This window comes from Bufo gargarizans, chromosome 9, assembly GCF_014858855.1.
Source record: "Bufo gargarizans isolate SCDJY-AF-19 chromosome 9, ASM1485885v1, whole genome shotgun sequence".
NCBI classification, from domain to species: Eukaryota; Metazoa; Chordata; class Amphibia; order Anura; family Bufonidae; genus Bufo; species Bufo gargarizans.
The window spans coordinates 184,065,942-184,079,784 of NC_058088.1; the positions used below are offsets into that span (position 1 = coordinate 184,065,942).

Genomic DNA, 13,843 nt, shown 5'->3' on the forward strand with positions numbered 1-13,843 from the left:
CCGCTCTGAAATACAATGGGGTAGATTTATCCAGACAGGCGCTTTCCGCACTGGTCTTTATATCCCCTGCACTGCTGGAGGGTGCAGACCTCATCATAAATTAGGCGCATCCTCCGGCAGTCTGCGGGCCTAAACAGAAATCTACGACAGCTCAGATCTGCAGTTGATTTGTGGCTTCATTTGCTACTTTTTTCGCAAAAATTCACTTTGAGAAAGTTGCCATCACACAGCTTGCGACTATTTAAAGAGACTTTGATGATAAATCTCCCCCATTGTCTATGCATGTGAATGAGGTTTCCACCACCACATTCATAGGAAAGTTGCCAGCATTGTTTCTGCTGCAGCAATAAGTGGCATGTCACTTCTTTGTATGTAAAACACAATGATATCGCCAATGAATGACAAGGGCGCTAATACTTATGCAGATCCACAGTAGTGCAAATTCTGGAAAAAATCCAAGTGTCAGCCTCAGATTTCTGCCATGGAAAAGTCTTGTAATCTAGAATATTTGCTTATCTGACCACTAACACTGCATCTGTTCGAATTTCATAGTATTATTGTCTGATTTGTGCATTTCTAGGATATAAAATTTTATTTTTTCTAGGATATAAAATTCATATTTTTGTGATTTCATTTCTAGGATATAAAAAACATAACTGAAAAGTCTAACATCTCCCACAGCTCATAGTTTCCTCCATGCAACACTCGCTCAGAACGTCTTCAACATACTAAAGAGAAGAGGTTTTATTTAGGATAAACACCGCACAGGATGTTTCCATGAAATTTGTTTTTTTCCCCCCAAAACGATCTAAAGTTCTTTTGTTTTGCTGAAGAAAGTGACTACACATGTGCAGAGAATCTGTAAAAATCATCTCCTCATTTGACCATTCCATAAAAATACTTCTATTTGGTTTCTGTGGTTTAGAGAAAAGAAATAAAAACACTCTCGATATGGAAAACGGGATCTCTGTGAACAATATCCGGATTCTTCTGTCGTGTCACATCATATGGCAGCCCCGGCCTGTCACTACACCGAGAAGGGGGTTTTAATCACTGGTACTATTCAGGTTGTGAAAACATCAATTACAGATCTCCTCAAGAAAAAATCTCAGTATGTTGTCTGGAAAAAAAACTGAATATACTGTAAATTTCCTACCTGCAAGATCTTCCTTCGAGGAGACCAGACGAGGAGAACTGTTTCCAGGCTCAAGCCTTAATGAAAGCCTGAAAGACAAGAGAGCAATAGACGGTAAGAGGAGAAATGTCACACAAATAGTAATAATGTTATCATTTATATGTAATGTGTCAAAGCATTTCAGAAAGTATAAATTCATTGATGATAGATATCAGATGGATGTGAAATCAATCTAGATAGACAGGAGAGAGATGGATATTAGATAAATAGAAATATATTGAGAGATGGATAGATATGATTGATAGATAGATGTGAGATAGAGAGATAGATAGATATAACTATATAGATATTAGACATGAGATAGATAGATATAACGATAGATAGATAGATAGATAGATATAACGATAGATAGATAGAGGGAAAAAAAGAGACTGGGAGGTGCTGACTAACCCCCCTTTTTTATAGATAGATAGATAGATATAACTATAGATATGGCTGTGGGCGCTCGGTACAGACTGAGCACCCACAGCCTGCTGATTGAATCCGGGCGTCATCGACAGAGGTACATGCCCAGGGAGAGCAGACTGCGCCAGCAGTGCGAACAGGAGGCTGTGGAGGACGAGGCTCATTTCCTGCTGCGGTGCCCCAAATACTCAGCAGTGAGAGAGACTCACTTCAGGAGACTGTCTGATCTCTGCCCAGACTTCATCTCCATGGAGGAGGAAGAGAGACTCTCTATACTGCTGGGGGAAGAGGAGAACACAACGGCCATGGCAGCACAATATATTACTGCCTGCCATAGACTGAGAGGAGCCTGATATACCATGGACTCCTATACCCCCACCCTGGATATGTACCCATCCCCCAACCCTACCCAATTATTTCCCACTTGCTTTGGCAATGCAAAAATGTATTTAGTCCTGCCAATAAAGCTAATTTGATATAGATAGATATAACTATAGATATATATTACATATAGACAGATGTATTGTTAGCTTCCACCTGCTCTGGTATTCTGGGGGTCTACATCACATGTGAATGCTCCCCGTCTGCTGAGTTGGGTGGTTTTGCAGGACAATGGGACAGATCACGTAGTTCTGCATCTCTGACATTCCTTAGTGAACAGTTGTGTTTTTATTTTGCCCCTTTGCCCCCACTGGGCACGTTGTGAAATGCCATATATAGTTGGCATCCACTTCTTTACATATCCGCAAGCGGGGTCCTGTCCATCATCTGCGCACAGCTGAGCATGACCCGGGTGTCAGGGACGTCCCACAGGCCAAAGACCGTTACAGCTCATCCTGCTCTTCTGACACTAGAGCTGCTGCCATAATTCACTCTGTGTGTGTATGATATACAGTATATATATATATATATATATACATATATATATATATACACACTGTTTATCACTACTGATTTCACAGCTGTTGTAAAACTATAACTCCTAGCGTAGCTGTGCGTGCAGTTTTCCCATCATACACAGTAAGTGGCAAATGTTCTGTTTTAGGGCAGAATATCCGTCCTACGATATTGTCTGTGTATTAGCTGAGGATCCTTTCAGGCGCCCCATGCAGGGGAGTGAAGTATTACACAATTCCACAGGTTCTGTGTTGATTGAGGCCGAGCTGCAGTACCAGTCACAGTCCACTGAGAAGAGTGGCGCTGTGCCTGCGGCCTTAAGACTAACAGAGGATATCCAAGGGACTGAAGAAAGTAAAACAATAGCAGCACACGCCTAGCGTTCAGTCCCTGGAACATTTACAGGAAAGCTATGTCATTCGTCATCCAGTCACTTCCCACCACCTGCTTTCCAAATTGCAGGCAAATTGAAAGTAATGACAAAAGTCAGAGTTTTCCAGGGATGTCAGGCTGAAGTCACCTCACCCCATTGGCTGCTTTCTTGGAATAAGCCTGGATGACGTCGTTTATGAAGGCTGTACCATAATGTGCCAGGATTAGGGGCTTGCAGACATAACATAGGCAGTGAGCGGCTGCGGATATACATGTCCGCCGATAACCCAAACCACACGTCACCGTTCTCTCTGAATCACCCAGAACCTAAGCAAAGTCAAAAGGAACCAAACTCCAGACGTGAGCGGGAAACTTGTGATGATATGATAGACGTGTGCCTAATACGTCAACCAAACCTCCTAATAACACATGGCTCTGGCACAGATTTCCTATAAGACTCTGCTATTGTTCACAGGGATGTTTATAGTAATGAAGAACACATTGTATTCATCCCAAATAGAAGGTGCGTGAAGGTGAAAAGGATCAGAACATTCCCCCCCATATAAGAACATATGTCTGTCATAACATAAAGAAGGTCCCCCCTGAATGATTCCCCCCTCTAAAATGCACTTTTAAGGGGAGCGCCTTTATAGAATCATTTTCTGAATAGTGATCGGGTCCTAAACTTGGAGGGTCAGGTACTTACAGTATGCACCTTGCTAGCGGCCACAGGTCCCTTTCCTGAATCCAACTGTGCTGCCGTCCTCGGGACCCATTGGCTCCCATGCCCTGCCGTTCACCCTTATACACCACAGTCCACTATATGAGGCAGGGTACAAACTATGCAGAAACGTAAGCATCTCAGGCCCAGACTGGAAGAGATCTGTGGCCGGACCAAAGATGGTGGCCTCTCTCCTTTGTCTCTCTCTCTCTCTTTCGCCACTTGGGGAGCATGCTACCGAAGCATTATAGAGGCACTATTAGGGAAATAACACTGGGGTCAACTTTAGGGGGCATTATTACTACTGGGGAGGACAATATTTTTTCTGCAGTTTCCTATCTGGGAGTATTGGGGGCACAGCAGGCACAGTACTGGGAGTGGCAGCAGGATAATATAGTTGGGGCACCAGGATGAAGAGTTTGCATTGAGAAGGTGAGGGGGAGGATGGAAAAGAGGAATCCGAGATGTCTTTGTGGCAAACTCTGCAAAGGCAAGACACTGCTGAAAGAAGTAGCACAATCTGTTTAGTTTTTTGCTGCTCCAATGCTTCTTAAATACAAAATGAATCAACTCTGCAAAATAGCTTAAAGCATATCTGAGTTTTCAAATAAAATTTGCATAATGGCTGTGTTCTTTGTATGTACAATCATAACCAGGGCCGGCTCCAGGTTCATGTGGGCCCTTGGGCGATAAATCCCAGTGGGCCCCCGTGAGGCATTTTTTTACATTGACATGTCCCCCTGTGGCTCCCACACGGTATAATGACCCCCAGTGACCCCTATACAGTATAATGACTACTAGTGGCCCTTCACACAGTATAATGACTACTAGTGGCCCTTCACACAGTATAATGACTACTAGTGGCCCTTCACACAGTATAATGAACCCCCAATTCCCCCCCCCCCCCGTATTATGACCACCTGTGGCCCTGCATTCAGAATAATAACCCCCAGTCGCCCCCATTCAGAATAATGACCCCCAGTAGCCCCCACACTGGGGGAATACTGTATGGAGGGGGCTCTGGGGGTCATTATACTAAATGGGGGACACTGAGGGTCATTATACTATGTAAAGGGCCCTCACAGTATAATGACCCCACAGCGACACTCCATGCAGAATAATGACCCCTAGTCGCCACCACACTGGGGGTTATACTGTATGGAGGGGGCACGAGGGGTTATTATATTTAATGGGGGCTCTGGTGGTCATTATGCTAAATGGAGGGTCAATGGGGATCGTTATACTAAATGGGGGGCACTGGGAGTCATTATACTGTGTAAGGGGCCCTCACAGTATGATGAATGACCCCCCAGTGGCCCCCTCACATACCTATCATTGCAGGGGAGCTGGTCGTCCTGTCCATCACTAACCGCAGCTCCCTGCGCTCTTTCTCTCCTCCGGCCCGCTGCAGCAGTGAGCCAGGCCTGGAGCAGAGAAGGAGATGTGCAGTGATGTAGCTGGAACTGACTGGGCCCCACAGCAAATTTTAGTACGCCCCCCTCCTCCCCAATGTGTGTTCACATCACGTTTTCCTATCGGTTTGATGTATACAAATGTGCAGCGCTCCACGTTTTTGTATCCTGCAGAGTCAAGTAAAAAATGCATACGTTAACGTATATGGTTTTTTACAATGGAACTGTATGGTGACCGGACGCCACTGCACGGCATCAGTCTGAGGCATCTGGTAACGCAGACATTTTTGGTATACATTAAATGGATGGCACAAATGGGATGTGAACCCAGCCCTAGTGTCAGAATAAGCCCCAGTACACAGCAGAGCAGCGTGGCGGAGAGGGGAGGCCGCCATGTACTGACAGAGCGCTACCTGGTCCTGCTGGTCAGGGATGAGGACTGTGCTTCCCAAGGATCATTTTCTACTGGGAAATACAGTGCACAATATAATACACTAGAATCCATATAATATAAAGATATTAGCCCTACCCCCAAATAATAATACAATTAGGGGGTCATTTATTACATAGAAATACGTCTGTTAGGCTACTTTCACACTTGCGTTCGGGGCTCCGCTTGTGAGTTCCGTTTGAAGGCTCTCACAAGCGGCCCCGAACGGATTCGTCCAGCCCTAATGCATTCTGAGTGGATGCGGATCCGCTCAGAATGCATCAGTCTGGCACAGTCTGTCCTCCGCTCCGCTCAGCAGGCGGACACCTGAACGCTGCTTGCAGCGTTCGGGTGTCCGCCTGGCCGTGCGGAGGCGCGCGGATCCATCCAGACTTACAATGTAAGTCAATGGGGACGGATCCGTTTGAAGTTGACACAATATGGCTCAATTTTCAAACGGATCCGTCCCCCATTGACTTTCAATGTAAAGTCTAAACGGATCCGTTTGCATTATCATGCAAACGTATACGTTCTGAACGGATGTAAGCGTTTGCATTATAGGTGCGGATCCGTCTGTGCAGATACCAGACGAATCCGCACCTAAACGCAGGTGTGAAAGTAGCCTTAGGCTACTTTCACACTAGCGTTCGATCGGATCCGTCTGCATTAAATTGGCAAAAAAAAAGCTAAGTGTGAAATTAGCCTGAGCAGATCCGTCCAGACTTTTACATTGAAAGTCAATGGGGGACGGATCCGCTTGAAGATTGAGCCATATTGTGGCATCTTCAAACGGATCCGTCCCTATTGACTTACATTGTAAGTCTGGACGGATCCGCATGCCTCCGCACGGCCAGGCGGACACCCGAACGCTGCAAGCAGCGTTCAGGTGTCCGCCTGCTGAGCGGAGCGGAGGCTGAACGCCGCCAGACTGATGCAGTCTGAGCGGATCCGCATCCATTCAGACTGCATCAGGGCTGGACGGATCCGTTCGGGTCCGCTCGTGAGCCCCTTCAAACGGAGCTCACGAGCGGACAGCCGAACGCTAGTGTGAAACTAGACTTAGGCGTATTTCTGACACAGATTGTGGCACAAAGGTCCTTAGCACCGCAATCTGTATCTTTTCCCGCTCATGCCAGGTCTAAAAAAGGATGGCGTGGGCAGGGAAAGGGATACAGTTATGGCCATGCAGTTATTGGATACCACCGCCATATAGTGATAACACCGCCATACAATGATAAAACCACCATACAGTGACCGGATAAAAGGGTATAAGAGGGCACAGTACAGGGAATGACTATGGGCACTGCACAGGGTGTGGTAAGAGGGCACAATGCAGGGTATAAGTGGGCACAGTACGGGGTGGGGGGCACAGTCACATGACCCTGTGACGTTAGAAGGTCCTTATGGTGAATGCTGTTCAGATGCCACCATAATGAGAGGCAGAGGAGTGAGACAAGGGCCCTGGGTGGACAGGAGGGGTGGACACAGCAAGTAGGGGGAAGGGGCTCTGAGGGGGATTCATACAAGTAGTGGCAGGAGGTCTGTGCAGGGCAGCAACAGGAGATAGGAGGGTGAAACAGGAGCTCTGGATACATGAGGGAGGAAAGGAGACAGCAGGGGCCCCATGAGGATGAGATAGGACAGGATATGGGGGGGGGGGCAGGTGTCATGGGGGCAAACTGCTTAATGAAACAGTAACACAACTAAATAGAATGAAGCAGCAGCCGATCGAAGAGACCCCCCCTTCTGTCCCAAGAGACATTCACAGTGCAGACTGCAGACTCACTCACAGACTGTCTTCAGCTCCAGCTCCAGCCCTCGGTCTCTCTCCTCAGGCAGCGTGTGTCCTGTGTAGAGGGGGCGTGTCTGAGTCTCTGCAGCTCAGAGGGCCCCACCAAAGGGGTACTGCGTAAGTGAAGTGACAGCAGTGAGAGCTTCCATCTGTATTGATGGAAGTGCTCATAGCAGCTCAGTGGGCCCCCCCAGGAGCATTGGGCCCCGGCACTTGCCCGGGGATGCCGGGTTATGACGCCGGCCCTGATCATAACTATGAAGGAACAGTTATGTTTGGGCATCCCTGAAGTCTCATTCAGCCATATTATTCAATGCTTCAGCTGCATAGCTAGATGCATTTCTCTCAGAAGCAGTGGGTGTCTCCCTTCAGCCAATCCCTTACTTCCCACTATGTTTGTTTTCTTCTAAGGAGGTCGAAAAGCTGATAAGGAAGGTTAATCACACTTACAAAAAGGAAGGAGAATTTTGTGATGTTTAGATGCAGTGTAGAAGCAGCTCTTTCATCAGGCTCAGTATCTCCGCTAGCTGTGAGCCGTCTTTTGAGTGTCTGTTACCATGGACAGATCGTACCTGACAACTGGCAGTCGACTGCTACTTAGGTGGAAGTGAGACCCCTAACAGCCCACTTATTTTTTTTTCAGTGGGATGCAAGCAGACTATTTAAATGAAGTGATTTATAAAATTGCTAGGTGCACAATTCTCTATTAAATAACATTGTGTGAAAGTACAGTGACTCTTACAAAAATATCTCCTACAGTTTGTGCATACAGCTCCTATGCAGACCTGTATGTCTCCATGGTTACAGACTACAAACAAACCTGTGTAGTCTGCTGCTGCAGTTGTGGGTTATGCACTTGCTAGCCTCATATCTGCCTTATATTCTCATGAATTTGCAGGAATGATAGAAATGACCAATTCCAACTAACGAAACTATTTTGCAGGTTTTCCTCAACAGGAACAGATTTACAAGACACAGACTGCTAGATCCTTTCATGTTTAACATGCCTAAAAACATTTCTAATCATATTTTAATATGTTTACCAGTTACAGCATGTGGAGAAATTTATGTTGGCCTTGTAGATTGTACCCCGGAGAGGAAGCTGCACACACTGCTCTGGATTAAGACGTCATCTGTCAGGCACCTGTTAAACTCGTACTGTTACAGCTGTTCTTCAAAATGTGGGCATACAGTCCGCCCCGGGCATTAGATATGTGGATGTTATAGGACAGTGATCAGCAACCTTCGGCACTCCAGCTGCTGTGCAACTACAACTACCAGCATGCTCTTTCCACCTGTCTGGGAGTTTAGAGAGCAGCCAAGCAAGTGTGCATGCTGGGAGATGTAGTTTCACCACAGCTGGAGTGCCGGAGGTTGCTGACCCCTGTAATAGGATGTTAGATAATATCTGGGACCACTCCAAATAAGTAGGCAAGACCAGAATGATTCGCTATCCAGGGCTCAAGGTTTGCTGGTCGACAACTCCTGTGGGTGCTGTAATGGAGGTTACAGCAGTTATCGCCCAGCTTTCCAAAACGCAGAAGACTATAATGTTATACAGAGGGCTCATCGTCTTTATCACAGATCTAACAAGCGAGTAGCACAGCTGCTTCAGCCATGTTTGACCAGCCAGACTACCATTCCCCCGAGGTAACTGGACCCCCTAATTTCATCACGTGTTACTGGCATCATCTTGCGTTACTGTACGATTTGCAAACACTAGAACTGGGCTATGTTCACAGAAAACCAACATGTCTCTTGTGAGGAGGTTGCCCAGATGTCTTCCTGTCTGAACAAGACAAAGTGGCTCCAGAAACACGGCCTGGGAACTCAAAGCCGACATCTGGAGCCAGGTATTTGTGGGATTTATGGAGACGAATCCATGATGAGGTTTCACTTGTAGAGACACAATGCTGAGGAGCAGAACCAAATAGTAACCCTCGTGTTGACTTGATATAAATAATTATAGGTCTGGTTAAGCCTCAGGAGAGATCATGTCTTTTTGGTCTTGTGTAAACCATGGATGGGGCACGCACAAAGTCCTGTCTGTGTACTGACAACATATTCCTCCTGCAAATAAACTGAGGGTACTGGAAACTGATCTCACTGCCAAACTGGCATATTTCCCAGTCTGGGTGAGTCTTCTATCTAAGCTAAGAAATTTCTGTTCCCCTTTAGAGTAATATATGGGATGGGTAGAGGTAACGGCCTATGATGCTCCATCTTTGTATTTATAGGGCATATGCATCTTGAGATACGGCTTACACTGCCGTAAAACCAATGGACCTTCAGCATTTGGCACTATTCTTGGTAAACCAATGGACACCATGGCAGAAGCCAGACAGTCGCCAATATAAGCAAATGGGACCCATCAGGCCATTAGCGTCTATCATGTGACAGATCCGGCACTGCTGTCATGGTTTCCATTTTAATGGAAACCATTAAAGTAGTGTGAATACAGCCTAAGCTAATTCCTGTATTGCTTTTTTCTCATCATGGCCTGTTTTTTTTCTGACATGTTGCTTGTTGCGCTGCAAGTTCAGAGCTCAGTGGGTGCTCCCTGCGAAGCTGTTCTCTCCACCTCAACCTACCTTCAATGTTCTGGTCTGCAAAAGAGCGGTGCACACCAAACAGTAAGAGGATGTTCACACGAGAAAATCAGAGCAGAATCCATTATTTTTTTGTGTTTTTTATGCACTTTTTTTTTTAACCAATAGGTGTTTACTTTAATACAAAGCTGCATTTTCAGCTTGAGGTTTTGGTGCGGATCTGCGCCAAAAAATGCACCAAAGTACGCATGGACTCACATGGAGCTGCTTTTTTGTGCTTCCCATTCATTTCAATGACTATGCTGTTTTGAGGCAAAAATGATCCAAAATCGGTGCCAAAAGACAAAGTCTGAACTGGACCTGAGACTAGAAAAGGAGCATTTGTGCAAATCATAAAAGAATGCAGATGTGTACATAGGCATACAGAGTCTAATAGACATTTACTTTTACACGGATTGCAAAATACTACACCACTTGGGATGCAAATTTTATCCCAAACGGGGATTGCCCTATACAGCTCCTAATTAGCTAAATCCTTGTATTTAACTCTATACCATGGGACCAGGCCAATTCCTGTTTCATGCAGAGAAAAACCAGAGTAAAAAGCTCATGGATTAGACACTGGCCGCACTCCAACCCTGTTCATAAATAAATAGACTACAAGATCAGCGAGCCACGCTATAGCATGACCAGGACCATGCGAGGACAAGGAGGGAGAAAATCTGCATTTAAAGGAATGGATGACATTTCCAAAATTTACTGCAGTGCCAGCATTCTGCTTGTGTGAAACATGGCCTGGGGGGGGGATACTAGAGAAAAAAATATGATGTTTGCAAAGATCATAAACACGGACACAGAGGATTTCTGTAGATATATAATAATGGAGCAGTCAGGGTGTTCTCCCATCTGGAAAGTCACTGTATAAACATACACATACCTGCATCAGTAGAGGGCTGTATCACCGTTTATTATTAGGGATCTATGATTTCTAGGTCGTGTTTATGACATGTTATAGACTGAGTAGCCTGGGTTTGTGTTTTTTAAAGGCTCGATCTGAAAATCCAGGTGTCACTACAGTTACCCGCGCTGTCTCAATCGTCCTCAGCCTAATGCCACATACAGTCAGGTCCATAAATATTGGGACATCGACACAATTCTACCATTTTGGCTCTATACACCACCACAATGGATTTGAAATGAAACAAACAAGATGTGCTTTACCTGCAGACTACCAGCTTTAATTTGAGGGGATTTACATCCAAATCAGGTGAACGGTGCAGGAATTACAGCAGTTTGCATATGTGCCTCCTACTTGTTAAGGGACCAAAAGTAATGGGACAGAATAATAATCATAAATCAAACTTTCACTTTTTAATACTTGGTTGCAAATCCTTTGCAGTCAATTACATCCTGAAGTCTGGAACGCATAGACATCACCAGACGCTGGTCTCATCCCTGGTGATGCTCTGCCAGGCCTCTACTGCAACTGTCTTCAGTTCCTGCTTGTTCTTGGGACATTTTCCCTTCAGTTTTGTCTTCAGCAAGTGAAATGCAGCTCAATCAGATTCAGGTCCGGTGATTGACTCGGCCATTGCAGAACATTCCACTTCTTTCCCTTAATAAACTCTTTGGTTGCTTTTGCAGTATGCTTTGGGGCATTGTCCATCTGCACTGTGAAGCGCCGTCCAATGAGTTCTGAAGCATTTGGCTGAATGTGAGCAGATAATATTGCCCGAAACACTTCAGAATTCATCCTGCTGCTTCTGTCAGCAGTCACATCATCAATAAATACAAGAGAAGCAGTTCCATTGGCAGCCATACATGCCCACGCCATGACACTACCACCACCATGCTTCACTGATGAGGTGGCATGCTTAGGATCATGAGCAGTTCCTTTCCTTCTCCATACTCTTCTCTTCCCATCACTTTGGTACAAGTTGATCTTGGTCTCATCTGTCCATAGGATGTTGTTCCAGAACTGTGAAGGCTTTTTTAGATGTCGTTTGGCAAACTCTAATCTGGCCTTCCTGTTTTTGAGACTCACCAATGGTTTACATCTTGTGGTGAACCCTCTGTATTCACTCTGGTGAAGTCTTCTCTTGATTGTTGACTCTGACACACATACACCTACCTCCTGGAGAGTGTTCTTGATCCGGCCAACTGTTGTGAAGGGTGTTTTCACCAGGGAAAGAATTCTTCGGTCATCCACCACAGTTGTTTTCCGTGGTCTTCCGGGTCTTTTGGTGTTGCTGAGCTCACCGGTGCGTTCCTTCTTTTTAAGAATGTTCCAAACAGTTGTTTTGGCCAGGCCTAATGTTTTTGCCATCTCTCTGATGGGTTTGTTGTGCTTTTTCAGCCTAATGATGGCTTCACTGATAGTGACCGCTCTTTGGATCTCATCTTGAGAGTTGACAGCAACAGATTCCAAATGCAAATAGCAGACTGGAAATGACCTCTGGACCTTTTATCTGCTCATTGTTATTGGGATAATGAGGGAATAACACACACCTGGTCATGGGACAGCTGAGAAGCCAATTGTCCCATTACTTTACGTCCCTTAACAAGGGGGAGGCACAGATGCAAACTGCTGTAATTCCTGCACCGTTCACCTGATTTGGATGTAAATGCCCTCACATTACAGCTGACAGTCTGCAGGTAAAGCACATCTTGTTTGTTTAATTTCAAATCCATTGTGGTGGTGGTCGATGTCCCAATATTTATGGACCTGACTGTACCTGCATTATTTGTTTCACCTAAAGCAGGAATGCTCAACCTGCAACAATTCCCAGCATGCCCTAATAACTGTAGGCTGACCAGTCATGCTGGGAGTTGGAGTTTTACAGGAGCTGGAGGGCCGCAGGTTGGGCATCTCTGACCTTAACCATCTCCCTCAAAGCAAATTGGGTACCCCCACTTCTAGCGCTGGTTAACACACCTGCACCTCCCCAATCCAAGGCACAAAGGATCTGTTTTCCCCTTGTAGATGACCCATGGCTGTGCCTTTACCTCTGCTTGCCAACACTGCCCATGGAGAACTATGTCTTTATATTCTTATCACCCTTTGGAAACACAGACTAGAGCCCCTTTTATCTGAGCCCCATGGCAGTTGCATGGCCCACCTCTATGCTATGCATGCCCTGTCCTGTATGTCATGATCATCAGCTAACATTATTATTATTTGTCTGTATCACGGATCTAATGTGCTGAACAGAGCAACAACCAGTTATCTCAAATCTTGTGTCCATGGAGTCACCAATACATGGTGTGGGAGCTGAGGGGGCAGCCGTTACAGCGTACAGAAAGGAAATGCCCAGGAGCATGCTGCAAGGCCAAAGAGAAGTAAATCTGTATAAAAGTGGAGCATCGCTTTAAATCTGTCCTCTGACTGCAATGAAATGGTTAACAGGCTGGGCAGCTTTCCATGGGGAAAATGTTGGGGTTTCTTTGGAATCGGAAATGTAATGGTGAAAGAATACCAATTCAGGTGAAATAAACAGGAAGCGACCCTCTACTGACGGATGTAAGAAAGCACAGATCACTCTTCGTGTGCTGCTGCAGCCATTCACTGGCCTCAGCTGTGACATGGACCCAAATTGGCATCGCTGCAGTGACCCAGTCCAGAAATGTATACATAGGGAACCGGAAGGAGCCAGACCCTTGAAGCTGGACGCAACTGCTGGAAAGTAATAAAACTGGCTCTGTGGTTGGAAAACCACTTTAAATCCACTTTTCAAGCTTTTCCCCTAAGGAAAAAAAAATATATGAGAATCCCACCTTGCAGGGTTTAGCGCATGAAGAAAACCCCATTTTAAAATGAAGCCAGTGGGTTGATCATCTGGTGTATGGACTCGCTGCGTCCACCAGATCTAACCAATAGAGGGGGGTAGTGAGCAGGTGACACCCTCCGTAACATTCGTATGTCCCAACGGGGCAGATGGCTGTTGTATATTTCAGACTACCAACATGATGGACGGCACATCGCTCGCCATCCCAGCTTTCCTAGACTCCTCAGTGGTAAATCTGCTTAATGCTCCAAAGCATTTTTTGAGCAGAGCTCACTGTCCGCTGTC

At 45.8% G+C, this 13,843-nt stretch overlaps 1 protein-coding gene across 6 annotated transcripts in view; it reads right to left on the reverse strand.

Moving 5' to 3' along the window:
- RALGPS1 (Ral GEF with PH domain and SH3 binding motif 1) overlaps positions 1-13,843 on the reverse strand; it is a 337,921-nt gene that overhangs the window by 52,815 nt on the left and 271,263 nt on the right. For all 6 annotated transcript variants that reach the window (XM_044268334.1, XM_044268333.1, XM_044268329.1 and 3 more), the window contains one exon: positions 1,157-1,224. In XM_044268334.1, the coding sequence (XP_044124269.1) occupies positions 1,157-1,224 (68 nt within the window). The remainder of the gene's footprint in view (positions 1-1,156; positions 1,225-13,843) is intronic.